Raw genomic sequence first — 24309 nt, 5'->3', positions numbered from 1 at the left:
ACAAGTTTTAGGGGATACAGGAACGAAACCTCCTTAAATTCGGCAACGAAAGGTATATTACACTATCAGATATTACATGCGCTATTTTTCTAACCTACAAGTACTCTTTACAAGTGATAATAATTGTGTTTCTTTAACACTATAATATCCATTTAATTCAATTACGATATGCATCAAGATTTTACGTTTCATCAAAAATTATGTTATTGCAATTTTCCTCTATATTTCTCATCGTTTTTTTGTTTTTTCTATTATAAATTTGCGGTGATTTTCTTCCTCATATATGAATGCAGCAAATTTACAAATTTTATTCTGCATTCATCTTAATATAAGTTGAAATATATCCTTATATTAAGTTATACAAACAAATTTAAGAAGCATAATTTGAAATGCTTTGCTTTTCTGTGAATAAAAGTTTTTAGAGCGGCTTAATATGATTACATTACGTGGAAAACTGAAAAAGGACAATGATATAACAACATCAAAGAACAACAATAGAAGAGTTTCAATACGTGATAAATTACTGATCAAAGAGGTATTTACTATAATAAGATTTTATATTTTTTATATATTAATTTGTTATATAAGCTTTGAAGTTTGCGATTTATACATGGATTATTTCATTTAGGTGCAAGAGATGGAACAGACATTACCACTAACTTGTCAAGTTACATTCAAAGACCCACATTGTCTACATGAATTTATACTGTTAATTGTACCAGATGAAGGATACTGGATCGGTGGTCATTTCTATTTTCAAATTTATATAACGGAAGAATATAACATGACGGTAATGATACGGTCCATAATTTTATGTGATATGGCAATGTTAATATAGATACTTTTGTATCTTAAACCGCGCATCTTTCAGCCCCCGGTAGTGAAATGCTTAACAAAATTATGGCACCCTAATATAAGTGAGGATGGTGACGTATGTCTTTCCATTTTAAGACAGAGTAGCATCGATGGATTAGGATGGGCACCAACGCGCAAACTAAAAGACGTTATATGGGGTGTAAATTCTCTCTTTACTGTATGTATACGAGTATTTTCTGCTGCATCCAATGCAGTGAATGTCAAAAAGATTATATTGCATATATTTCATATGATTACGTTTTTTTTTTCAGGATCTCTTAAATTTTGACGATCCTTTAAACAGAGATGCAGCAGATTTGTATATTAAGGATAAAGAATCCTTTCGAAGTAAAGTTAAAGATTATGTAATGCAATACGCAAAGAGATGATTTATATTGTAACATTTTAAAGCAAGACTAATTATTTACATTTATCATATTGGTTTCATGCCTTTTTTTAGTAAATGAGTGAAGAACTTGCTCAAATCTGCTTTAGATTGATATGATTTAACTCAATTTAATATTTTGCTAGTCTCCTTTTGTCTGAAAGAGATTACTATGATTTTGAATTTTATATAATTAAATTCTCGGATTGTTATAGAGTGGAATTATATTCATATACACATTATAATCCCTCTCTATATATTATATATATGAAGAAATTGTAAATGTATGAAGAGGATTAAAAATGCATCACATGTACAATAATGTTTTTTTTTCTCTATGAGACATAATGTAATGTTCCATCGGGACATCTGTAAATAAAATGGGTGTTTAATAATATATTTAAATCACATTATAATTTACATGTCCTTCGTAAAAAAAACATAAAGGTCATGCATATATACTCGAACTACCGAATTTAAATTAATTTAAATTAATTTAATTTAAATTAATTTGAATTAATATAATATACAGGGCAGGCTTTTTTTTAATGCGCGCAATTATTTCATCAAATATTTATTTATAATTTTCGTACAACGTGTAATCGAAGTTTTTTGCTGAGTTTCAAAAAATTCGATTTGCACTTTGACTCATTGAAATGTATAGGCAACAATTCATTTGTGTTATACTCGTCGAATTAACGGACGGTTGAGAAACTTATCGTCTTACATGTCGACGGAATTCGTCGGCGAAGTATCAACGATATATCTTTATATATATATATAATTACAAGTTGTAACAAATAAATTATAACAAAAGAGAAAACACAAGAGGCGAGAATCTCTCGCGTTTCTCATCATTTCTCCTCGCTGTCCAGACACGTACGCGAGAAAAAATGTGTTTGCATGGTGTACGTGTGTCCATAAATATAAATAAAAAATCGCAGGTCCATCGTTAGAACGTAGTCAGCAACTCTTCTTGTATGCTGGTCGACCTAATGAGCTTCTGTTTCGAACCCAACAAACTCTCGCTCGCTAGGCTGTTACTCTCGGAAGCTAGCTTCGACTTTTCTTCGTGATACTTTTCATTATACTCCTTCAACCTGTTGCCCAGAAACACAGCCCTCTCGCGTTTCTTAATCATATATTCGGTTGGTAATAGCCACCTATGTTCGTGACACTCTTCCGCCATCGGTCTTTTACTGAAAAAAAATTAATGTAATTTTTTTTTAATACAGAATATTTATATTCACACACGTACACACAAATTTATATTTAATATTAAGTACAATTATCTAGTTGCAATCCCACATAATATAAAGCTAAATATTGTAAATAGTTACATTAATCTTGTTAAAAATTCTATCTCAAGTCAATTAATATGAAAAAAATTTATTGTTATGCGATAAGAATTCGACATCGATCTGTACGTTTGAAAGTCACAGATGCAATATACGTATGAAAACGATGGATATAGTTAAACAAGAGTCTACAAAGAAAAGATTGAAGATCTTGAATTTCACTACCAACCTTGGCGCGCGTTTGAAGACCAGCATGAGAAATCTAGTAGCCTCCTGACTGAGCTCTTTGAAGAGGTATTCGAATCTGTATCTGACAAAGGATATGTTCTGCCTGGTCTCGTTCGTGTTCTGGCCGGCGAAGGGAGAGACTCCGGAGAGCAGCACGTAGGTCAACACGCCGACCATCCATATATCCGTCTGCGGGTAGACCGGCTCGTCGTTGTAAAGCTCGGGCGATCTGTACTCGTGATGACCAACTTGCTCAGGCACTATCGTGCCTAGTCGACTGACCCGATGAGCGGACCCCATGTCGACCAGTTTCACTTGCACCGATCTCACGGACGACATGACGATGTTATCCGGCTGGATGTCCAGGTGACAATAGCCACGCCAGTGCAGATATTGCAAAGCGTCGAGGATCTGCGTAACGGCATTCGCCACGCAGTTCTCCGTGTATTCGTGCCGACTGGAGAAGTACGTGAGTATGTCGGCACCCTGGAGCTTCTCCATGATGAATACCGCAACCGGAGAACCGGAGGGTCCTTTATAGGCCACCTCCAACATGGCTATTCGCTCGTGTCGCAGCGAACGCAGTACCTCGTATTCCCGGTTCACCTGCTCTTCTGTATTGATGTTCAGCTCCAGGATCTTGGCGACGATCACTCGATCCGTGCTCTTGTCTACGCCCTTTGCTACAACGGAGAACTGACCGCGCGACAATTCGGAGATGAAGCTGTATTTGGTGGATAGTTGCGTGGGCTCCTCCACAGACCACTCGATTGGATGCTCTTCCACGGAGTAATCCATGTGAGGTTTGTCTTCTTCTAGAACGATCTCCTGGCCGGCTTCGGTGAACTCTTGAAGATGCCTCATCGCTCGTGTGATCTGCACCTTCAAGCAACCCGGCGGCCGCGTCTTGATCAGCTTCGACGGGATGCCCTTCTCGCTCCAGCCTATACGATTGCGCGCTGCCAGACGGAAGTTATAGCTCGTATCTTGCTTCAGGTCACGCACCAGATAAAACTCATGGTCGATGTTGGAGGCGACGTCTATCCAGGCGATCGAGTCGCCTTCCTTATACTGAAGATTATAGCACAACACGGGCGAATTGCCGTCGTACTTGGGTTGCTTCCATCGCAGAAGGACTTCGGTATCCGAAACATCGGAAGCCTAGAAAGTCGAAGATAATATTTAATGACAGGAAGATGGAGGAAAGCATCATTTACATATATTAGATTCATTTTTCATCTACTTCACCTCTCTTTAAAAAATCGCTCAATTATAATATGATATTATACCTCCGGAGAATCGGGACCAAAAGGCACCGTCGCCAGCAACACCCTGGTTCTAACAACTGTTTGTCCTATAGGGTTCCTCGCCGCGACCTTGTATATTCCGATGTCATGCTCCTTCGTAGGATTAAAACTGAGTATCGACCTCCCCTCGGTGTCTTCTGTCACTTTGATTCTATTGTTCTCCTGGATGACTATGTCATTCTTAAACCATTGTATCAGTGGTTTCGGATTTCCCACTGCCAGACAGACGAGATGAGCCGGCTTTCCCTCCTCGATCGGACAGATCTGCGGCTTCTCGCGGAAGAACGGAGGTTGACCCTCCTTCTTTGACTCGATCATCGCCTCGGCTTCGGCATAAGTATCCAGTCGAGTACCTAGCTCGTTCTTCAAACGTCTAAGCGTATATGTATCCGCCGATCCGTAACGATTGATACGAGCTCTCCTCTCGTCGTCAATCTCCTCGTCCATAACGTCCGTGAATCGACGACGTTCCCTTATGATGGGTGTCTAACGAAACCGAAAATTAGAAAATAATTTTATAGAATGTAATGTAATAGATGTATTGCGCAAAAGACGTTTTACATAATTAGGCTTTAAATTAGTATATTTTATTTCAGTATTCTTCGTAGTTTCACGTACCCTCCAATCGAAACCATTGTCTTCAGCAATGGAACGCGAGAATCCGGGACTGCGATTACACGCGACTTTCATGTATTCACGTAGTCGTACAGGGAAGTCGGTGTCTCGCAGCTGAAGAAGATACGTGTCTGGACCATTTTGATAACTATAAAATATAAATAGTTTTACATATATTATATCCTAGAAATCTGATGGAAAAGTTATGTAAAATTTCTTTATTATAATTTTATTTCGAAAAAGAATATTAAATTCTTGTAATGCGTAAAAAATATATATATAAATACTCTATAAATTATATAGATATTATTTAAAAAGATATCAAATTTTTGGTATTATAATCAAGTCGAATATTTATTCTACTTGATTTTCTTACTGGCTTTCACTCGTGATAATCCCGATTTCTGTATCAATCTGTTCTCTGGATGGTATTTGATTCTCCCATGTTCTGGGAGAATGTTTCTTCAATGGACTGTGACTTCTGTCGACGCTGGGTTCAGGTGTGAATCTATGTCCGGGTGGATATACCATCCGCGATGGATGCTCGAACGCTGTCTCCAGTTTGCGTCGACGATACCACGTGCGACACGAAGCATTACTGTACCAATCGCTATAAAAATATATACTCATTTACAATGCAATTCTTAATCATATTATAATAAATCATATTAATTTTATAATATAGAAACATATTTCATGAATCTTATTTATAGCATGTCTTACAATAATACATATAATTATAATTCTTTTTTTAAAGAATTTTATCCTGATTAAAAGAAATTACTGTATTATATCTATGAGATCATAAATTACTTTTACAAAATTAATTTCAATTATGAAATTAATTTTTATTTTTAGTGTATAATCGAAAAGATCGTATAATATATTTATTTACCGATAAAGTTTGTAATAATTTTTCAGGTTCTCAGAAGGTATTCTGCAAGGCTCCGGTGGCGAGTTATCAATGTAATTGAACCACGGATGAGCCAAAGCAGCCTTGATGTCCAGCCGATTTTCGATATTGTACCGCAGTAAACTGTGGATAAAGTCCTGCGCTTCGTTCGAGATGTTCTTCCATCGTTCGTCGAAGTCCCATCTGCCTTCCCTGATCTTCCTCAACGTCTCTCTGTCGTTCGCGCCTCTGAACGGTGAAATACCCGACAGCAAAATGTAAGTAATTATGCCAACAGACCACATATCTGCGGGGTAGCTGACGCCCTCGTTATTAGTTACTTCCGGTGCGACATATTCCGGCATACCGTATGCCAAAGTCATCAGCTTTGCTTGCGAAATTCTACGGGCGAGTCCGAAATCTCCGATCTTCAGATCATCTCCATTTGCGTGCGAGATTAATAAATCGCCAAGCTAAATAAAATAAAAGAGAGTAACATCTTTTCCCATTAATAAAATTATTAGTAAAAAGTAATGACTATTAAATAAATCTAAATTTTATGTTTGCTCCAATAATATAAAGAGAAATCAATACAGATCATTGAATATATAATACATTTTCACGTTCTTTTGAAAAAGGCAATTTTTAAACAATGTACCGTCAGACTAAGATGCGCATAATGATTGCCGTGGATGTATTCCAATCCCCATAACAATTGACGTATATATCGAGCGATATCTATCTCGGTGTAGTATTCTTGTCTCGTAAGAGTATCCACCAATTCACCACCAGCCGCTCTAAATTATCATCGTTAAGAATTCTGCTAGGCAATCTTCGTAATTTCGAATAATATATATTAAACGAATTATACAGAATTAATTAGAATAATAATTAATTTTTTAATTAATGAAATTAATAATAATAAAATAATTGAAAATATATGACTATTAAATAGTCATTATAAAAAATTGAAAAATAAATATAACTTAAATAGTAATTATTTATATTAATTTTAAGCAAAAAAAAAAACAAGAATAAATGTGCAAATGTAAAATAAAGGATACAGTTCCATGACGAGCGTGAACGAGTCATTAGTCTCGAAAGCGTCGTGCAGTCGCAGTAATTTGCGGTGATGCAGGTTGTTCATCGCTTCCATTTCGTTGTACATAAACGGCTTGAGATCACCGTGTCCGTGCATAATCTTAGACGCGTAATTCCTTCCAGTATTCCGCTCGACTGCGTGATAAGTGACGCCCTGAGTGCCACGACCTAATTCATCGCCTAGGTCGTACAAATCGCTGAACAGTTTGTCGCGTGGTTTCACATCCATCTTCTTCCGATACGTTCTGTATCCGTATTCGTGCTCGTTCTCCTCCACGTGCAGCATCACTGAGCAGGATATCGAACCGGCCACGTTACCCGCGCTGATCGAGTAGAGACCCTCGTCCTTGGTGATGGCGTCGTTGACGATGAGAGTCGTGGTATCGGGTTCGGTGAACTGAATCTATATTTAATTAAAAATTATAATAAGATTAATAAGGTACTTTGCAGATGAGAATAATAGAAACATGAACAGAACGAACCCTGATCCTGGAAGACGAAGCTATAGGCTTCCAGTCCTTGTACCACTTTAGTTCCGGGTAAGGTACGCCAGTTACGCGAGCTGTCAATTGACCGGTTCTTCTCACCATCACGATGGTCTCGTCAGGTCTCTCGATAAACGTAGGATACTCGGCGATCTTCAGCATAACTCTTTGCCTGGCCTCGCCGTGTTCGTTCGTAGCAACGGCTTCGTAGACGCCTTCGTCCCTCTCGAGCATTCTATTGATGAAGAGAGTTGCCTGACCGTTCCTGGTGTAACTCTGATCGTAGCGGCCGCCCGATTCGATCAGCTGATCGTTGAAGTAATATGTCATCTTCGGCTTGGGATAACCGTAGACGAACCAGAAGAGGTTGCAGTTGTGATTCTTCACGCCGTACTGCATGTCGTATTCCTGACGCAGGAATCTAGGCGCTTGAGCATAGCCGTCGTGCGGCGGTCGCTCGATGTCGAAGTCCTTCGGGAAATAGGGACTGGTCTCGGGACGGAAGTCGATACCCGGCGGTAAATAGGGGAAGAACTTGGGCGGTTCCGGCTCGAGTTTGGAGCGATAAGTCTGCGCGAACGGCGACGGATCGCTGATACCGTACTTGTTCTCCACTCGAATGCGGAACTTGTAGTCGCGAAACGGCACGAGATTGCGTATGTCACACACGCAGCTGCGAATACCGCTGCGTGCGGTGAACCAGTCGCCGTCCGGCAGCTCGCACATCTCCACCAGATAGGTCACGGGCACTCGCGATCCGATCGGGATGGACGGCTTCCATGAGAGGGTAAGATGCCGATCCATCATACGGCTGATGATCGGACGGTCCGCCAGCGGTAGCGGAATGCCCGACTTCTGATATTTGTCGTAATCCGCGTACTGATCCGCGAGAGATTTCTTCGCGCGTGGTTCTAAAGCTGTATAGATATCGAAAAAGATGTAAATGTAAAAATTTATTTATTTAAAAAACTATGTAAATTATTTCGTAGCATCGTTCAAGGTCTCGTTTAGTCTACTCACATTCGTAAACCATCTCGGCGCTGCACGAATCTTCACCGTGAGGATTGGATATCTTCAGCACATATTTTCCGGCATCTAGCTCGTCTACATTGGCTATCGTGAGCCGCAACAGGCTACCTTCCTGGTCCATCCTGATGCGATCAGTGGGCCAGAGCCTGTCACCGTTGCGATACCATTCAAAGTCAGGTTCTGGATAACCCGTGACACACGCGGTGAACTTTGCCGGCATGCCTCTATAAATCTCACAATCGCCGATCCTCTTCAGGAACGCCGGCGGCTCGACCTTCTGCATTTTTTGGCTGAAATTACGAGTGTTGACGTATATAAGAGAGCTAAAAAAATTTCTTTCTCTTAAGATTTTACTTCTAAAATCTTACATCTTATCGACAACAGCCAGGTTCGCCACGCATTCCGCCTCGCCGGCCTTGTTAACTGCTTTACACTTGTACCGTCCTGAGTCGTCGTACGTGCAATCCTTCACATACAGGCAGCAGGCATCGCCGTCGCGCTTGATCTTGTACTTGTCGTTGTCTCGCAGAATCGGCTTGTCGTTGAAATACCAAGTCACTTCCGGATGCGGTATTCCGGTGACGCGGGCTGGGAACTTGGCGTCGTGTCCAGGCAGCTGCTGTAAATCTGTGAACTTTTGCGTGAAATTCGGCGATTGATAGACCTTGCGAACGATGGCGTTCGCACTGGTGGTGTCTTCGCCCAGCGGATTGCTCAGCCGACAGCCATAAACGCCCGCGTCCTTGGGCTCGCACGGGTCGACCTGCAGACCGACCTTCTTGCCGTCGCAGCTCAACGCGACGCGTTCCGATGGCACAACCGGCTCGCCGTCCTTCGTCCAACTCACATCGGGGATCGGATTACCGACGAACGACACGTCCAAGGTCAATGGCTGACCTTCCTCGACGGAGACGTCGCGCATGGGGCTGGTGAACGCCGGCTTCTCCTCCGGCGTGTCCGGTCTCGCCTTACCAACTACGTCTAGCTTGGCTTTGCAGGACGCGGTGCCTTCCGTGTTGCCGGCTACCACCTGATACACGCCGACATCTTCCGGCGTTGCCTTGTCGAGGATCAGAGCTTGTCTGCCGTCCGGCTGGCTGGTGATCTTTAGATGCTTGTTATCCGGAACAATCTGAAGATATTTAATTAGAGGCGTTATCTTAATAAAAGTCAGTTTTAAGAAATCGAGAGGATTTAGGACTACAGTTATAATAATGTTCGATTATAAAAATAGATATTATACTGACTTCTTCGTCATCTCGCAGCCACTTGAGTTCAGGCGTCGGTTTTCCTGTAGTTTTCACTTCCATCTTCACCGGGAAACCCTCGACGGCGGTCTGCGGTTGAAGGCTCGCAACAAACTCCGGTCTCCTCTCTCTTTCCTCCACCTCTACCTTGGCTATACCCGTGATTTCACCGAGCGAGTTGGAGACGATCAGTGAATAGGTGCCGGCATCCTCTGGACGTACATAATCCATTCTCAAGCCGATAAGACCGTTTGGTTCGTTCATAAAATACATCTCTTTTGTGTGTCGTAATGGTATCCCGTCCTTGAACCATTGCACCTGCGGATTCGGGAAAGCCAGGACTTGTGCTTCCAATTTTAACGGATGTCCAACCACAGCTTTCGTGTCCTCCAATGGCTTCGTAAATGACGGTTTTCTTCGTTCGGCTACAAGGAGTGTGCACCAATCTCGTATTAAATAATTCAATCGTATTACAAACGGTGAGAATTTTACAAAGAAAGAAAATAAAATTTACTCACGCGTGACAGCGACAGCGCAGAGCGAAGAATTCTCGCCGCTGGAGTTTGTAACGACGAGCTTGTAAGCACCGCAATCGGTGGGTTCCACCACGTCGATGGTGAGCTTCGTGGTACCATCCGGCATCGTGCTGATCTTTACGTGATCGTCCGGGGTGATCTTCTCGCCGTCCTTGAACCAAGCGATGTTGGGTATCGGACTGCCGTCTATCTTGGCTTTGAGCTCCAAAGGCTCGCCCTCGTCAACCTCCGCCGACCTCGGTAACGCTTTACCGAACGAAGGTGCCGTCAACATCATGGACAGCTTGCAGCTGGTCTGCGTGCTGCCGGCGACATTGGTCGCCTTGCACGTTATCGTGCCGGCATCCTTGGCTGAGAAGGTTTTGATGGAGAAGGTACTGTCCACTATGCCGTCCACATGGATTGTCACCTGGTGACGTTCGTCTTCTTTGATGACCTCGCCGTCCTTCAACCACTCGACGCTCGGCTTCGGGATACCGGTCGCGCGGATCTTCAGTTCGATGTCATCGCGATCGCTGCATTGCACCTTCGACAGGTCTTTCAGGAAGGTCGGAGCCTCGGCTGCGGAAAATACAAATATCTTTACGTTTTGAAAAAAATATATTTAAACAAATGTTTCAAAGATTCTTTAGTTTATATGAATTTTCGTGTTATAGATTGCTGAGAATTTTATTTACTTACTGTGAGCCGTAAGTGTGGCTTGAGCACTCACTTCGCCCAGATAATTCTTTGCCACAACTGTATAAACTCCTTTATCCTCCAAAGTGAGTTTTTTGACGATAAGTTTGTATTTGCAGTTTCTCTTATCTTCCTCCATGTCGTAGTGCTCGTTCTTTTGCAGTTCCGTACCATCTTTCAGCCATGCGATTTCCGGTTTTGGATTTCCTTTGATAATAGCTTGCCATTCAACTCGCTCGTCAACAGACGCGGTGTGGTCTCTAAAGCACTCAATTTCCGGTTCCAACAGAAGACTCAAAAATGCCTGAAGAGAAACATAGATCTCTCTCATATCATATTTTTTATTAAATAATCTTCTGTAATTTATGCTTCCGTTAATCTACACTACTTACACTAGACTCGCCTTCGCCCCATTTATTTTTTAACTTCAAGGTATACTCTCCGGTATCTTCTTTGGTACATTTTGGTACTTTGAGTGTAACTTTACATTCCGTCAATTTATCAGCTGCCGGGCCGGTAGTGATGGTCCATTTAAGTCTAGAATCATCAGGCGGAATTTCCTGACCTTTACAGAACCTGAAAAACAAATATTTACACACAACTATCTCAGAAATAACATTTGTCAGCTTTTTTAAATAGTAATTTATTCTACCTAAAAATAGATTTAAATTAATATAACAATAAGAAAAAAGAAAATAATATTTTTGCCATTATTTTCCTCATTATATTTTTAAAGAATTTAAATGTCTCTTTAATTACATTTAAAAAATATTTTTTTATACTTAAAATACAATACATAGAATTTGTAAAAACATATATACACATACCATGTGATATCTGGAACCGGATCGGCTGTGAAGACAGCTTTGAACTCGCCGTCAGCTTGAAGATTGACATCGACGTCTTTGAGAGGCTCAGTGAACCTCGGCTTCCGGAGGTCGTCGACGGTACCGACTGTTAGGTAGCCTTCCACAATTTCCTCGCCCAATTTGTTCGTCAGGATGCATGTATAGACACCTTCGTCCTCGAGGGTGGCCTTGCTGAGATCCAATTCGTTCGATTCCCCGGAAGTCGAGATTCTCACTCGTTCCCCGGATCGAAGAATCTTGCCATCCTTTAGCCATTTCACGTCTGGTCTCGGTAAACCGGTGGCCTCCACCACGAACTGGGTATTCTGCGTCTCGAAGATCGTTCGATCGGTGAGATTCGTATTCACGACGTGAGGCGGGGCTGTGAGGAATAAGACGTGAAGAATAAATTTTTATTCGTAGAAAAGTTGATCGTACACAGAACCATGTCTTGTTTAAACAAACCTTTCTTCTTACTATATACATTCTTGAAAACGCTTAGGATGCATCAGAACGACTAGTCGAAGAACATTGTTATGCAACTTAATTTTTTTGCAAAAAGAATTATTTTATTTTTTTATTATTTTAAAATTTATTAAGATAGTTCTATATAATATATTTTATTCTTATATATATATTTTTCATTTATATATATAGTTACATATAATATTAATTTTATTTGTATCACCTATGTATTAATTAATTTAAATTTTTTAATTATTAACTTTTAATTTAAAATTATATATAATAATAACTATTCATTATTTAAAATTAAAAACAGCTAGGGAAGAATGTTATTAAAACTGCTTATTACGTAAATATTGTTAATGACTATATGTAAGTATATAAAAGTTGAAACAATATTTTAAAAAGAATATATCATAGAAAGAAATTCGAGATACTGTACTGATGCATCTCAAGCTTAATCATCAGTTGTGCTTTATTATCTATCAAATAATATACGTTTTTAGAAAAAAATACTTACCTAAAAACGCATGGTTAAGTAGTGCTCAGCAAACCGCACAGTGAAGATTATAAAATGGACCATCACTTTTTATAAAACAAAAGCCATAATCTTACCTCTTATATTTTTTTAAATGATGAAGAGTAAAGTACGGTGCTATAATTCAACATCGAATAACGATAAATAAAGCTCCAGACAGATAGTAATATTGCATGGAAGCATAAATAACGTATTTAGTAATATATATATGATTAATAACATAATATAATTAATTACATATGTTTAATAAAATATACATATATCAATATATTAATATAAATATCAAGAAAAAAACAGAGATAGAATTTTAAAAAATGGTACAATCTTATCAGTTCTTATTAATAGACTGTTCATAATTGTTTTATGTTTCCATGCGAGCATGCGAATGTTACCGAAATATGATGAAAATGTGAGATCGACAACATGCGAGAAAGAAAGAGGCGAAATAATAGATCTGACAGTCGTAGATAAAGCTGATATGTTTCGACAACTTATAGTGCTGAAAGAAAAGTTAGAGACTGAAACTGCTAAAATCCCGCGCAGTCATACCTGACTCTCTGCTTGACTCTTTATCAAGGATTTCATCTAGCACGCTACGTTGTCGCTTAACGCGAGCTAAAAGATTCTTCATCTCCTCGTCGACGTCTTCATCATCACCGAGTTGCCCTTTCTGAGAGCTCGATGGTGTTTCGCTCGACAATGTCGAAACTTTTGTCTCCTCAAGGGTCGCAGTCTCCTTTGATGTTTCGATGGCGGAGTTTGGTCGATCCAGAGTTATCTCCGCAATTTTCTTCGCCGGACTCACGTCACTGATCGTTGAACTCTGGGCTAATAAACTGATCTCCTTTACCTCCAGACTTTCCCGTCTTAGAATTTGATTCGATAGTTTCGCTGATGACGGCTCCTCGGATGACCGTTCTTCGACGATGGTCTCCGCGAGTCTAGAGATTCTATGCGATCTAATGTTCTCCAAGGTTCTCTCGTCTTCCGACGTTCCGTTAAAGTAAAATTCGTCGACGATGCCGCTCGGAGTTCTCTGATCATCCGGAAACTGATCAGCTGATTGCACGTCCTCCGTGCTGACGTCTCGTGATAGCGCCTTCAAGGTCGATTCGTCGTCAGAAACGGAGACGATCGTGACACCACGATTGGTATTCAAGTTCGATTTTTTCTCCTCGGTCTCCGAAAATTCCTCGATCAGCACGCCATTCTGTGGTTTCGAGTCCTCCTCTTGTACAGTGTAAGCGTAAGAAGCGATTTCTTCAACACGAGGTCCTGATTCAACACCGAATTCCCGACACTCGACCTTGGTCGCTGTCATCTTGCTGATCGTATGACTTTCATCGGGACCTGCGAATGGCCTGACCTGATAGCTTCGACTACTACCCTCAAATATATATAATCGCGCGTATTTTTCTCGTATATATTTTTAGAAATAATTTTTTTCTTTTATATAAATCACACGCTTATCGTTTGAATTTATTATGATGAAAGTAGATGATGATGAGAATTTTAAAGCAAACGATCTTTGAGCATGTTTAGGTTTTAGGACAAATACATTGCGATTTCCTGTACCCTGTTTGTTTGTATAATTGTTGGTTGTAAAGTATTCAGACAATAGAAAAGTCTAAAAAACATTGCAAAATTCTAGACGTTTTTTAGACTTTTATGTTGGCTGATTGATAAATGTAATGATGTAATTTTTGTAACGTAGTGTATGTGAGATTACCTGTGAGTATAGCTTCGTGTGATGTTGTAGAGGCCACAGAGATCGTAATTGTTTCATTGTCCCCTTGAATTATTTGGATGTTTTGTTTCTCCAGTCTGACGCGACCTAAATTTATTACAGATATTGTCTCGCTACAAAACTACCAAACGATTCTTAATCAAAAACTCAATATCACTAACAATAAGTTGTGTAATGTGTGATAAATTATGATACACAATGCGCCACACGCCAAATCTGTCTAATTTTTAAAAATCGCTTTGTGCACTAAATAAAGTTAAACAATTATACAAAGCGATAAAGAACACTATTGATCTTTAATTTACAATTAAAAAAAACAAACAAGAGAATAATTATTTCCCTCAATTTCTTTAACGCTGAAACGATTTCAATGTTTCAATTGTTTTGTCAATTTTGCGAACATTTGTGATAAAATTATAGTGATTTTTTAATTAATTTTATTTATATTTAGCATTAAGAAAATAATCATCTGTTTAATTATATCATTAACTCTAAAATGTTTAGTTTTATAGTTTAATACTTTAATATAATATATAAATAAAACATATAAATAAGTATAGAATATATAAGATATAAATAAGTAAGATATATAAATATAAGATTTAAAAAATTTTTTTTAAATTGAAAAAACTTTTAAATAGATGTTGCAAAACAATAGCTTGGCTCTAGCATGCACATTATTTTTTAGTATAAAAAATTATTAAGAAAATTTTGATTTTACAATTAGAAAGTGTCTTCTAATGGAATTCTTATCAAAACGTGCGATATACAAATCGCGCATTGGTGTCTTAATTGTCAAAGCGTAATTATGCTCGTTTTAAACGAAGCAAAGTCAAAACTTTATTTTACTCTGATGTAGTTTAATTTAACTAGATACTCAAATTGACCCGCAATTAATTTACCTTCCGATTCCGATTCTTCGGCGCGTAGAGTCGTTTGTTGCGGCAACAGCTGTTCCTTCACTAATTTCTTCGTTTCTTCAACCGTTGTCTTCTCGACCTTCTCTTTCGGAGGCTCTACCTTCTCACCTTCCGTTTTAGCTACGGAAGTACATTCTTTCGAGTCTTTATCATGACATGCTTCAAGACGCGATATGTCAGCACTTATGACATTTAGAGATATCACGAGAAAGTTTAAAAAAAATTGGAAAAATTCGGAAGCAACACAAACATAAAAATGGATCAATAAAAATATAGAAAGAAAAAAAAACAGAGAACATTCTCTGCGTCAACATCGATAATGTGACGCGTCGAAAGAATGGCGCTCTTCCCTTTCGTTTAAGGAAATCGGGAGAACTTCCGTTTCTACACACACATATCTTTTAAACATCTAGAAAAAGCTATGAGAAAAACATCTCGATTGAACCTCGTCATTAAAGGCCGTCAAAAAATTCCCAGGGTATCACACCGGGAGATAAAAAATGAAAAGGGAAACTGTTTCGTTTCTGCATCCAGTACTTACTGAACGTTGTCGAAACATGACGATTTTTATTGCTGCGATTTTTCATAAACTAGAAATATATGCTGTTTATTGCTGATCATCCCGTTCTGGCAAATATCACGATTTCAGCCATCCTCGTAAGATTTCCTTAACTCTGCTAAAATTATCTCCGAGTTTGACTCCAGAACTCGACTATGTCAAATATGACTTTATTCGAAATTAAATATTTATAAAATTACGAACCATCTTATAATTGCGATTTAATTTCCGCGAATTAATTCTTTGAAGTATATACAATTATATTATACATTAATATTATATTATTACTTTATAATTATTTTACTTAATAATTATTTTTAGATAAATTGCATTATCGTAATTTTGCAATCAAACTTATAGCTCGCGTTAAACAGAATCGAGTTCCGGGACTAGGATTAAAAAGATGAAGACACGTGGACACTTACTCATTACGATGACCTTGCTCTTGCTAGTGACGTAACCCAGCTCATTCTCGGCTCGCACTTCGTATAAGCCTCCATCGCTACCCTTCAGTAGCGTCACTGTCAAATCGTAGCTCTCCTTGCGCTGACTATCCCTAGTGATCTTAATCCTGGCATCCGCTGTCACCTCTTCTCCGTCCTTGTACCACTTGACTTCCGGCTCTGGCGTACCGGACACCTCGAATGTCAGCGTCAGCGTTTCGCCCTCGTTCAACCTCGCGTCCGCCAGTTTCTTCAGCAGCTTTGGCCGGGTGTTTACTGTCAGGTTGAAACTGCTCGAGTTCTCGCCGTACTCATTCTGCACCTTGCAGGTATAATGACCCTTCAGCTCGCTCGTCACCTCCTTGATGATAAGCTTGTAATTATCGCCCTCTTCTACACGAGTGTATTCTGTGCGCTTCTCCGTGATTTCGACGTCGCCCAGGAACCAGTGTATGCTCGGCTTCGGAAAACCTTCGACCTCGACCACAAACTCGATGTTCAGCTCGCCCTCGTTCGCGGTGATATCGCATAGTTTCGTCTTGAATCGCGGTACGCCTCGTACCTGCGAAAATGTATCAAAGTATTTAAATTAAATAATTGAAGAAAAAATTGAATTCTAATTTAGTTGATTTCAAAAAATTTTCTCGGACAGAATTTAAAAGGTAATTTTAAAATACAATTTAAGTCTCTTAAAAAATCAAGCTACATACTTTGACTCTCGTCTCATCTGAAATGGTTCCGTGCTTGTTTATTACTTCGGCCTTGTAAACCGCCGCGTCTTCCACCTTCGCACCATTGACTATCAGTATATAATTGTTTCCGTTTTTCGTCATCTTCACGCGATCGCTCGCGGTTAGAAGTTGCCCGTCTTTATACCAGTTCACCGTCGGCTCACCGTCGGAGTCCACCTCGATCAAGAGATTCAACGTGTCACCCTCATTGAGCACTCGCGACTCACCGAGTCTCTTCTTGATCTTCGGCGGGCATCTGATGCCGACCTTCCAGATCTCGGTCGTTTGATTGACCTCGTTTCGCGCGACGATCGAATAGGAGCCCGCGTCCGTCAGTTTCGCATTCTTGATTACCAGCTTGTACGTATCACCGTTCTCCTTGACGATCTTGATGCGATCGCTCTCTTCGATTAGCTGACCGTCCTTGTACCACATAATTTCCGGCGCCGGGGTGGCCTCCACTTGGACAGTCATCGTGCCCGTATCCTCAATGAGAATTATCATGTCGGATTGCTTCTTCGTGATCTTCGGCGCGGACTTGACGATCAGTTCGATCTGGGTGCTATCCTCGCCGAGATCGTTCTTTGCCGTGATGGTATAAACGCCGGCATCTTTGGCGGTGACTTGTTTAATCACCAGCGAGAGAGACTCCTCGTCCTCCCAGAGATACTTGATCCTACCACCGGCCACGATCTCTTGACCATCCTTGGTCCACTTGATGTCCGGCTTAGGGTAACCCTTCACCTGCAACTCTAACATCGCGGAACCACCGATGTTCACTTCTGACTGCTTCGATTCCGCTTCCAATTTTGGCTTTTCCGGATCCTTCAGTAACTGATTCACAGCTCCTTGCACCGTTAACTCCGCGCTGCAGCTAATGTTACCTGCACATTTGAGAATTATTATAAATTAATATATCTTGAATATAAATAATTCTTAGATTATTAACTATCAACAATATTAATCAAGTTTAATGTATTATAACATATTATTTAAAACATATTACACTATATTTTAATATTTTTAATATATTATTATTTTAAAAATTAATTATCAAATTAACGCTTTAATCAGCTAATTTTTGTCAAAAAATATTATTAAAGCAGTAATTTGCTAATTAAATTTTATAGTAATAATATGTCATAATTATTAAAACAGTAATATGTTGTAAACAATATATTATAATACTTTATCCACCACGCTGCACATCTCATGCGAAACTGATTGCAAGGCTGAGCAGCGGTATCACCAAGCGCAGCCTATACGTCCGTCACGCTGCGCGTCTCGCGCGAGACTGATTCTCGACATTGCGATTGCGAGACTGACGATCAGTCTCGCGCGAAGCGCGCAGCGTGGCGGATGTATGGGTGCGCTTGGCGACACCGCTACTCAGAGTCTTGCGGTCAGTCTCGCGCGAGACGTGTAGCGTGGTGGACAGACGCGCGAATCTAATGAAAGCGCAGATATTTTGATTGAAAGATTCTTGTAAAAAATTCTATTTTTTTGTTCTTTTATAATTATAATATATATAATATATATATATATATTATATATATATATATATATATATTATATATATATATAATTATAATTATATATATTTACTGCTATTTTAATGACTTATCTATTTTCAAGAAATTTTAAATTATTCTCTTTCCAAATTATTCATGCAAAATAAAAAAATAAATAAAAAATTTATTAAAAAATTTAAATATAACACTACAATTTCCTTAAATAATAATTGCAATTTACCTGTGCTAGTCTGCGCCACGCATGTATAAAGACCGGCGTCTTCGGGTTTTACATGCTGGAACACCAGTGCCAGAGTGTCCTCATTATCTTTGAAAAGAACCTTAAATCTCTCCTCAGGATCGTACGCCTGTCCATCGCGTGACCAAATAAATCTCGGTTCGGTTCCGAGCTCAAGAAGACCCTCAGGAAGTCCCAAGAATAGCGGCTTTTCATCTGTCACCGTCACCACCGCTTCGCATGTAGTCTCGCCATAACGATTCATAGCTGTGCACGAATATTTCCCAGCATCTTGTTTCTGAACGTCGGCAATCACCAGTTCGTAAAATCCCTTTTCAGCATTGTCGCGTACGATTTTTACGCGCTCGTAATTTGCGTCGATTAAGACGCCGTCTTTAAAGCTAAAAAAGAATGCATATTTATTTATCAATTTTCTTCGCGAGGCTTTTCTTCAGTGTTATATAATGTAAATAGATTATAAAATAATTTAAATACTTGTAGCTTTTTTCTTTTTGTATAAAAATATTTAGTTTCTAATTTTAAAATATATAAATTTTAATCATCCCTTTAATTAAATTTAAACTTACAATTTTATTTCTGGATTGGGCTCTCCCTTGACCTTAATCATGAAGCGTAGATAGGTATTCTCGAGAAGCTCGGTATCCTTCAAACGCACCAAAAATATAGGCCCATTTGCGTCTGCCCTTGCCTTTTTTTCTTCCGGACTCACTGCGATATTTTAAAATTTAAAGAAACAAAAAAAAATTATTCCGCCAAACATTTTTCTCGTATTTATTTCAACGTAAAAACATTTAAAAGACATCACAGAAAAATTTAAAAGATATTCTAATTTTACAGACATCCTTTAGGTTTCTTTTTTCAATGTTTTTCTGTTACTTACATTGTTGAACCACTAATTGAGCAGTGCACGTCGCCTCGCCGTTTGTATTTAGAGCACGTGCAATATATATGCCGGTATCTGATTCGTGAACATTCTGGATCTCGAGCTTGCACGTGGCGTCAGACATCGTGGTGGAGACGCGATCAGCCAGTTTATCCTCCATTGGTTTGTTATCTTTTAACCATTGCATCCTGATGGTCGGATCGGTGGTCAACAATGTGCATTCGAAAGTTGCAACTTCTCCAGCTGCAAAAGGTCACTCGAATTAACGCGAAGCAATGACAGGTCGCGTAATTCTGAAGAGTATGAAAATATGAGAGGCGAGAATCTGTCCACAATTCATAATAAATATAACTGTTCTGCGTCTAAAATATTCCAGATGTAAGTAATGTCTTATATCGTTTTTTTTAAACGCGATTTTTTTTAAATATAAAAATGTACCAGGATGCATTTAATGTAGTTATTAATATATTTCTGTTCAATATGATATAGCATTCACCTGTATCATTTGATTATATGTATATCGAGTATAATTGAAATAATGTTGTACGATAATATGTGATTTATGAAAAGATAAATGTGTAATGCATTACAGAACAAAATTCAAGATATGAAATACTTAATGAAACACTTGATGAAATACTTGAAGATATGAAATATTGGGGGAAGTTATCAATGTTTGAATTTAATGACAAAAAAGATCTTGTTTGCCATAAAACATTGAAAATACATACATATTACATAGATAAATATTTGTAATGGAATGACTCGATGTTTTATTATTTGAGAGAGACGATCGAAGCAGCACTTCATAAAGCGTCGCTTGTTAAAATATTCTATGAATTTAAGTTAAAATTATGACATAAATCCATAAATAAGACGTACTTTCAATAATGATAAAAAAGTATAATGTATAAAAGTATGTCAGAGTGTGATTGTGTTGAGATCGACGTCAGAGTAACTTGTCAGTGTAGTGAAATATAAATGTTTACTGTAGACGTAGTCGATATAGCGAACATTTAGCGGCGAAGCGTGTTTGACCAGCATAATGTAGTATCACGTCTAAAAGCATAGTTGACTCAGCTGGCTAAAGGAGAAACGTCGTGGAAAGTTTCAAAGAGACATATAGAAGAAATGCAGAGAATAAATGCTGATAATTAAGCAAAGTACGTGTGACTTTACCTATAGCGTGTATCAATGCCTTTTTTGGTCGCATCGCTAGAACAATAAAAATGTATCTTATGTCTTGTAATAATCGGATATATATGTCTTTATTTCTTGCAATTATTTGTAGAAAATTTAATGCGCCAATTTTCTAAATGTCAAATTAACTGTGATATAAGGATAAATTCGTTGAAAAAATTTGTCTGCCATAATTGGCCAGATTATCCAATATAATTATATATGTACAATTTATTTAAATAATACTGTATCACATAAATTCAACATGTTTAGAATAGGAATTTATTCACAAATACAAAGTATTTAATGCACATATCTTGTACAAAGATATGTCACGTATTTTACGTTACTATAAATTTTTGTATTACTTTATTTTTTTGTATTTTTTAATGAAAAGTCAATTAGGAGCTTTATTTCTTCAATAATTTTTTTAATGTTCCTTACTTTGCTCATAATTACGAGAAAAGCAAAAAAAACAGTATATTTCTTTCTAGTCGTTTTTATACAGGTGACTTTTGCTATAATACATTTGATATTAGTGACAAAACATGTGACACATACAGATGTCTAAATAAAGTTTCACATTGCATACTTACGTTCCACACTGCATCCCTCTATCGTCTTGATAAACACCGGTTTGCCAGCCTCAGCACCGAGAGTGACTTTGGCAGTTCCCTTTTCGATTTTCGAGTCCATTATTGCACCACCAATAATCGCAGTCTCGTACGCAGTTGTTTCTGATATCTGGCCTCCTTGTGAGGAAGACATCCTCGTCTCGACGGCGGATGCTGCCGATTCCGTGTACGTGGATGCGCCATTACGACTACTCGATATTGACGAGTATTCTACAGATATTATATTTAAAAAACTATCTTACTATACTTGACATTGTATATATACAGTGCATTTGCGAGAGTCGGATTAAAGAGCTCGAAATATTTTTTATTTCTGGCATTCGAGTGAAACAAAGTAATTATCGCCTTTTAATTTTAAATATAATTTCAAAAGATTGATAATAATTTGTTTTATTTTGCTAGTTACTTCAGTTTATATATATTACTTCTTAGAGTTTTAAATTAGACACGTAAATCATACTTTTATTGCACGGAATAAGCGCTGCAATTACATAGCAACGCAACATCGATCTACATCGCCAACTTTAACGAACATGCGACATCGAATTTACGAGAGAACGTTTCTGTGATTTAATAAAATGAGCTATTACCTTCCACGACTTTCGAGGAGGTGCTATATCGACTCGAGGAGTATCTTCGGGACATGTCTGCTTGCGCTTCCTCGACCTTGGTCTTCTTCGCTTCCGATATGTTGGTCACAGAGTCCTTCCTCTTTTCCACAACCTTAGTGGAGTCCTTGATCGAGTCTACTTTCGGTGGATTCGCTTTAGCTTCTTCCTTTGCTTGAACTTTCAGTGATTCCGGCTTCGCTTGTTGTGGTTCAACCTTAACTGGCTTCTCCACAACCTTGATGTCCTTAATCGAATCTGTCTTTGGAGGGCCTGGGTCTGCTTGCGTTTCCTCGACTTTGGTCTTCTTCGCTTCCGATATGTTGATCACAGAGTCCTTCCTCTTCTCCACAACCTTGGTGGAGTCCTTGATCGAGTCTACCTTCGGTGGACTCGGATTTGCCTTGGCTTCTTCCTTCTCGTGGAGTTTGAGTGATTCCGGATTTGTTTGTTGTGATTCAACCTTAATCGGCTTCTCCACAACCTTGGTATCCTTGATTGAATCTACCTTTGGTGGACCCGGATTCGCCTTAGCTTCTTCCTTCACTTGGATTTTGAGTGATTCCGGATTCGCTTGTTGTGGTTCAACCTTAACCGGCAACGGCTTCTCGTCGCTCTTGAGTTCTTCTTTGGCTTCTGGTACTTCCTCGGTCACTTGAAGGTCGTCCGCTGCGTGCTCCGCGAGAGCGACCAGATCGCTGGCGTATTGGCGAATCTCCCTGAGCCAGTAAGCTTTCACGGGATCCTTGTGAGCTATTAAAGTGATGGGATAATTGGGAATAGTCGGGCTGTGTAGTTCGAAGGATCGTATGTCACCGGGATGATCCTTTACTTCTACTTCCGGTAACTAAAATAAAATGTGATCGAATTTATTACGTTGCTCTGTGTATCTTAATCGCAACGTGATTGTGATACGATCAATACTTCCTTACTCGAATAATATCCTTTAGAACGAAAACTGATCTATCTTCCGAGATCCGTCTGACTTTGCAAACGAGAATTCGCGCTTTGAATAGGAACAAGTACCTCTCTTTGCTTTTTCCTTCTTTGTCAATAACTGTGTACCATTCCTGAGAACACCAACATAATTTTTATTCAATCTAATCAATTATAATCGCTGAAATTTTCTTTATTTATATCTATATATTTTGATTATTAAAAATAATTTTAATTATTAAATAATCAAAAATATGTGTCAAAAAATAAATTTTTTTAAATCCTAAATTTTTAAAAAATCCTAAAATAAATTAATTTTTAATTCCTTAATCGTCGTTTTTTTCTTACAATTTTTTTACCGCAAATGTACTTACATGTGTAAGTAGTCTACCAAGTTTGTGAATATTTCCTTTGTATCCTTCGATATTGCTTATGAATTTATTATCGGTTGCCCTATGAGGGATTCCTAGCATCAATTCCAGCGCCTTTTGTAAATCGTCGCAGTTTTCGCCTAATCGGGTCGAATATTTCACTAGCTCCTGCGAATATGCGCGATAATAATTCATATAATCGATTTATACATTAACATGCGGGCCAATTGCCCGGGAAAATAAGACGAGAACAAGGTGACATTTGTATTGAAACAAGAAGCAAGCAAGAATGTTTGATAATTGATGATTCTTGGCTTATACATTCATTTCTGTACTCGAGATTTATATTTACGACCGGAATCGATCGAAATAAGATTTGTCTCGGTTTGACTTTCATCCTTGGACCGAATTAACTTGTGTACCTGTATATATCTTGTGTACTTGGACATGCTTATTAACTGTCGCGATGTTTCGACTACGTCTCTTTCGTGTTTGCGCAGAATTTTTCCATAAATTAAAATTGTAGCTCTCTCGGAGATGTAATCTGCTGTGACGACGCGCTTTTAGCTCGCTAAATTTGTACGACACCCACGCATTCGTACACAAACGCGAAATGTTTTCTATAGCGTCGTTTTTATACGAAGTGTCCAGATTTATCGAAAGCCACTTTACATTCCTCGACAAATTCACGATCTTTTCTTAGCATACATTTGCAAATTTGTGAAGTCAAATTAAGAAGAATTACTTGTATCAAATTACCACCAAGGAACTTTCGATCGCGAAAATTCAAGAAGAATTTGTTTTCGAGGAAATCATATCACTGTAAACTTGTTCTAAATTCAACAAACTTGTTAATACCAATGATTAATAAGTGCGAAAGTATTTTTAAAGCTTCTAGCTATAATGCTAATGTTTACCATGTTTATTTTAAAACTTGCGTTTGTTACAACGGCGACCTGTAGCAGCGATATGAATAAACAATCACTATAAGCCAAGATAGAGAAAAAGAGAGACTTATCA

General features: G+C 38.6%; 2 protein-coding genes across 13 annotated transcripts in view; one reads left to right on the top strand and one right to left on the bottom strand.

Annotated features, from left to right (window-relative positions):
- The first annotated feature begins 39 nt into the window (after positions 1-39).
- On the top strand, positions 40-1637 carry LOC145937036 (NEDD8-conjugating enzyme UBE2F). The gene is made up of 5 exons (XM_083039795.1): positions 40-52; positions 416-535; positions 629-790; positions 872-1033; positions 1128-1637. The coding sequence occupies exons 2-5, from the start codon at positions 434-436 to the stop codon at positions 1242-1244; spliced, it is 543 nt and encodes a 180-aa protein (XP_082895921.1). The 5' UTR covers positions 40-52; positions 416-433; the 3' UTR covers positions 1245-1637.
- Positions 1638-1798: 161 nt separating this feature from the next.
- Positions 1799-24309, bottom strand: part of Obsc (Obscurin) — a 46949-nt gene continuing 24438 nt past the window's right edge. For 7 of the 12 annotated variants that reach the window (XM_083039782.1, XM_083039781.1, XM_083039783.1 and 4 more), the window contains 29 exons: positions 23293-23457; positions 22915-23052; positions 21965-22829; positions 21336-21584; positions 20740-20775; positions 19558-19803; positions 19244-19385; positions 18660-19057; positions 16887-17791; positions 16159-16738; positions 15157-15294; positions 14237-14341; positions 13057-13857; positions 11484-11886; positions 11049-11232; positions 10660-10960; positions 9961-10539; positions 9443-9867; positions 8564-9327; positions 8187-8485; positions 7164-8083; positions 6645-7084; positions 6239-6377; positions 5584-6053; positions 5065-5298; positions 4692-4836; positions 4056-4559; positions 2768-3927; positions 1799-2439 (listed from right to left, as the gene is read on the bottom strand). In XM_083039782.1, the coding sequence (XP_082895908.1) occupies positions 2193-2439; positions 2768-3927; positions 4056-4559; positions 4692-4836; positions 5065-5298; positions 5584-6053; positions 6239-6377; positions 6645-7084; positions 7164-8083; positions 8187-8485; positions 8564-9327; positions 9443-9867; positions 9961-10539; positions 10660-10960; positions 11049-11232; positions 11484-11886; positions 13057-13857; positions 14237-14341; positions 15157-15294; positions 16159-16738; positions 16887-17791; positions 18660-19057; positions 19244-19385; positions 19558-19803; positions 20740-20775; positions 21336-21584; positions 21965-22829; positions 22915-23052; positions 23293-23457 (11982 nt within the window). In that variant the 3' untranslated portion in view covers positions 1799-2192. The remainder of the gene's footprint in view (positions 2440-2767; positions 3928-4055; positions 4560-4691; positions 4837-5064; positions 5299-5583; positions 6054-6238; positions 6378-6644; positions 7085-7163; positions 8084-8186; positions 8486-8563; positions 9328-9442; positions 9868-9960; positions 10540-10659; positions 10961-11048; positions 11233-11483; positions 11887-13056; positions 13858-14236; positions 14342-15156; positions 15295-16158; positions 16739-16886; positions 17792-18659; positions 19058-19243; positions 19386-19557; positions 19804-20739; positions 20776-21335; positions 21585-21964; positions 22830-22914; positions 23053-23292; positions 23458-24309) is intronic. The other 5 variants (XM_083039775.1, XM_083039777.1, XM_083039774.1 and 2 more) reach the window with 5 other exon arrangements.

The sequence above is a fragment of the Prenolepis imparis genome, unplaced genomic scaffold (assembly GCF_030444845.1).
Source record: "Prenolepis imparis isolate NDT839.2.m4 unplaced genomic scaffold, iyPreImpa1.0 SCAF_6, whole genome shotgun sequence".
NCBI classification, from domain to species: Eukaryota; Metazoa; Arthropoda; class Insecta; order Hymenoptera; family Formicidae; genus Prenolepis; species Prenolepis imparis.
Note: the sequence above shows the minus strand (reverse complement) of the source record. Positions and strands in the feature narration are given on the sequence as shown.

Bases quoted from the DNA above. Each gene is read 5' to 3' on its own strand.
- LOC145937036 (XM_083039795.1), top strand. From the start codon at position 434: ATGATTACATTACGTGGAAAACTGAAAAAGGACAATGATATAACAACA. The intron at 536-628 runs GTATTTACTATA...TATTTCATTTAG, and splicing joins ATAAATTACTGATCAAAGAG to GTGCAAGAGATGGAACAGAC. The intron at 1,034-1,127 runs GTATGTATACGA...TTTTTTTTTCAG, and splicing joins GTGTAAATTCTCTCTTTACT to GATCTCTTAAATTTTGACGA.